Raw genomic sequence first — 4,256 nt, forward strand, 5'->3', positions numbered from 1 at the left:
CTTCTCCTGATTATGACAGTGGTGTTCAAACCCCAGCAACAAGGTATTATTCAAGGTATTTTGAAGTTCAAAATACTTAGATGCCTTGCATTGTCTTCTAGTTTGCTTTGGGTAAGATCCTTTAGCCTTTGTGTACTTGAGAACCACAAAAGTTGGTCTGGACAAGAGTAATAGTCAATGGATTGCTGTTTCATTATGTTAATCACTCTCCTTCTAGGCTTTTATGCATTTTTTGAATTGTTGTTTAAGAAAATGTTATTGTTCAGTTGATAAAACTTAGTTCAGTTCATCTTACTGTTTTTCTCAGTTGCTTGTATTGTGATGCCATGGAAGAAAAGTGAGAAGTGCATACATAAGGGCTGTATTACTTTCCCCTCAGTCCCGTAAACTTGGAAGATTCCTTGAAAGATTCTTAGACTCCTCCAGCTTGCCATGCTAAGCCTGGAGCCAGGCTTGTGGCTGTGTTTAGTGCTGCTAACATAACATGCCTTTGGAGGTACATGGAAAAATGGGTGTTACTGACTGTAGCACCTACTTCTGTGTCAGCAGCAATTTCCCTCTCATCTTTCCATTCTTGTTCTTCCTCTTTCTGCAGAGCTGTTTGCTTTGGAAGGTCTGACGTTAAAATCCACAGCAACAACAACAATAAAAGAAACCAAAAACAAACCCAAAAAACCAAATCTTAAACAAAATAGAAGTAAATTTTATGGAGGGGCTGAGTACATGACTCTGGAAGATGCCAAGTGGGAGTTGTGTAGGAATTGGGCAGATGTGTCCATTCAGTCTAGGCAGAAGTAGTGGAGGACGAAAAGCTTTGATAGTATTAGGTAAAGAGGGCCTGTGGTGTGACCTCCTCTATACCTAAAACAAAGTCTGGAAATCACTTTTCTTTCAGAGAAGTTCATTTTTTGTGCCTGATTGGTTTCCAGATCATCTCTTTATATTTACTTTTATTTGATGCCCACTACCTAAGTACTGTAACTTCTGTTTTCTTTAGGGAGGGGGAAATTTAAAAAATACTTATTTTGTAAAATTAATTGGTTTTTTATTTGTTTCCAGAAAATGGCTCTTGAAGTTAAATGAAGCTGGATAAAACACATAAATGAAGCAGAAGCTGCTCTGCATGTGTTAGGGCTATATCACCGCAAGCACTGCTCATCAGCCAGACTTGGTAACTTGTCATAATGAAGAAAATTAGTCTCAAAACAATTCGCAAGTCCTTTAACTTAAATAAAAGTAAAGATGAAAGCGACTTTGTAGTGGTTCAGCAGCCATCGTTAAGTGAATTTGGAAAAGATGACTCCTTGTTTGGCAGCTGCTATGGCAAAGATTTGGCTAGTTGTGAAGTCAATAGTGAAGATGAAAAAGGAGGCAAAAATAGATCAAAAAGTGAAAGTTTAATGGGTACGTTAAAAAGGAGGCTTTCAGCAAAACAAAAACAGAAAGGCAAAGGCAGCACACCATCTGTAAGCTCTGCAGATGATGACACCTTTTCTTCCTCATCTGCTCCAATAACCTTCAAAGATGTGCGAGCTCAAAGACCTCTGAGATCCACTTCCCTCCGTAACCACCATTACAGTCCCACTCCGTGGCCCCTTCGACCCACAAATTCAGAAGAGACTTGCATCAAAATGGAAGTGAAAGTCAAGGCCTTGGTCCATTCCTCTAATCCAAGCCCAGCGCTGAATGGTGTTCGGAAGGACTTCCATGACTTGCAGTCGGAGAACGTGTTCCAGGAACAAAACAATGCATTGAAAAACACGGAATCTCAGAACGGAGACTTGCATCTTCATATCGATGAACATGTGCCTGTAGTTATTGGATTAATGCCTCAGGACTACATTCAGTATACTGTGCCTTTAGATGAGGGAATGTATCCTTTGGAAGGATCGCGTAGTTACTGTCTGGATAGTTCCTCGCCCATGGAAGTTTCCACTGTTTCTTCTCAAGTGGGGGGAAACGCTTTCCATGAAGAAGAGAGCCAAGTGGATCAGGATGTGGTCGTTGCACCGGATATCTTTGTGGACCAGACGGTGAACGGTTTATTGATTGGTACCACAGGAGTCATGTTGCAAAGCCCAAGAGTTAATCACAACGATGTCCCTCCACTCTCACCTTTGCTACCTCCAATGCAGAATAATCAAATCCAAAGGAACTTCAATGGATTGAATGGCACAGATGCCCACGTGGCTGAAAGTATGCGCTGCCACTTGAATTTTGATCCTAACACTGCCCCTGGAGTTGGAAGAGTCTACGATTCTGTACAGAACAGTGGTCCTATGGTTGTGACAAGCCTCACGGAAGAACTGAAAAAACTTGCAAAACAAGGGTGGTACTGGGGCCCCATCACACGCTGGGAGGCGGAGGGAAAATTAGCTAATGTGCCTGATGGCTCGTTTCTCGTTCGAGATAGTTCTGATGACCGTTACCTTCTCAGCTTGAGTTTTCGTTCCCATGGAAAAACTCTTCACACTAGGATTGAACACTCAAACGGTAGGTTTAGCTTTTATGAACAACCAGATGTGGAGGGACATACATCTATAGTTGACTTAATTGAACATTCAATCAGGGACTCTGAAAATGGAGCTTTCTGCTATTCGAGGTCCCGGCTGCCTGGATCTGCGACGTACCCAGTGAGACTGACGAATCCGGTGTCTCGGTTTATGCAGGTGCGTTCTTTGCAGTACCTGTGTCGTTTTGTAATACGTCAGTACACCAGAATAGACCTGATTCAGAAACTGCCTTTGCCAAACAAAATGAAGGATTATTTACAGGAAAAGCACTACTGAAAGCTTATGGGAATCTTGCATCTTGCACTTTGGGAACAACGACAACAAAAAGAGATTGAATTACAGTTTACAGACTTTCATTATTATCAAAATCTTTTGCTGCCATAAAAAATATTTCATTTTTTGTGTGTAAAAGATAAGTAATGCATTTGGATTTATGTTTGTTTTGGGGGGTTTGTGTATTTTGGGGGGCTTTTATTTTTGGAAAGAATGATCTCAAGTTTATTTTTAGAAGTGTGAAATAGCTATCTTTCATCAATGTGCAGATTAATCACAATGTGAATGATCAAATTCTCCTTAATTTCCCCCAAGTCCTTTGCTGCTATCCACTGTGATTTTTATGCATTGAAAGCACATTTCATGTGTATTCAACCATAAGTAAAAGTCAAATGAAAACTTGTTGAATGGATTATTTTTTTTCCTTTGAAATAGCCTGTTTAAAAAAAATAATATCATGGACAAAAACCATATTGGTATTCTAAATTACAGAATTTACATCTATGTTAAAAACAATTTCCTAATATCATCATTATAAATTTCTATATAGATATGCCCTAATGTAGGAGTTATAGACAGAGCTGTGTGATAAGAACATGGTTATGCAGCATACATTTGGAAAAAAACACCCTTCTCCTAAGCCTTTTATTGTCTGCACACTATTTTGTGTTTGAGAAGCTTGGTTCAGCTTTCTTCTTGTCTCAGTATTTTGTCCTTCTAAAAATGGCCTTTGAAAAAAAGAAGTCTGTGAAAGTTGATGTGTAGTACCTGTAAGGAAATGGCAGTACTGGGGCCTTCTCAAATACTTCCTTTTAAAATCATGACATCCGTTAAAGAAGTGAACACCTATGAGGTCCCCTCTTTCTGTCCTTTTCCCTCCTACCTCCTCTTGGGGGGGTGGCTTGGAGGGGCAGGGGTTTGCCTGGATTTGTACGAATTATTATTACGGGAATATAAGTTGCTAAGCCATTTTAGGGATGGGGTAAAACTTCTGATAGAATGATTCTAAAATATATATTCAAACTACTCGAAATCTTATCATTTCCTGCATATTTTTTTTTTGCCCACTTCGGAAATGCATTAATACACTAATGTCCTTGGGATTGTTTTCCCCTTTTCTTTGGATATCCTTTGTGGAGGAGGGAACAGGACTGATAACATTTTGGATGGAAGATTATTAAAATGCTTATCTAAAGCACTGTTCTGGTAGCCTTGGAAATTATGGGGGAAAATAGGCTTGGATATACACTGACCACAGGAAATGTTTTGGTTTACTGTCATGAAATGTTACGACATGTGAAATATTGGATCAATTAAGTAAATGTTTATGGCATCTGTCAAAGATTCTGGCATTTGAAAAGCTTACAGTTATTCTAACCTTCTGTAGGGAATAAAAGACTTTCAATGGGGAGTACAGGTTCTACACTGTAACATTTTCATCATGCAAGGTTAATCCATGTCATTTTCCTG

At 39.4% G+C, this 4,256-nt stretch overlaps 1 protein-coding gene across 1 annotated transcript; it reads left to right on the top strand.

Moving 5' to 3' along the window:
- Positions 1–1,184: 1,184 nt before the first annotated feature.
- On the top strand, positions 1,185–2,789 carry SOCS6 (suppressor of cytokine signaling 6; the record flags this gene model as incomplete). The annotated part of the gene is made up of 1 exon (XM_084260910.1): positions 1,185–2,789. One exon carries the CDS (start codon positions 1,185–1,187, stop codon positions 2,787–2,789), a length of 1,605 nt encoding a protein of 534 aa, XP_084117036.1.
- Positions 2,790–4,256: the final 1,467 nt, after the last annotated feature.

The sequence above is a fragment of the Gallinula chloropus genome (assembly GCF_964237585.1).
Source record: "Gallinula chloropus genome assembly, chromosome: 2".
Taxonomy (NCBI): Eukaryota; Metazoa; Chordata; class Aves; order Gruiformes; family Rallidae; genus Gallinula; species Gallinula chloropus.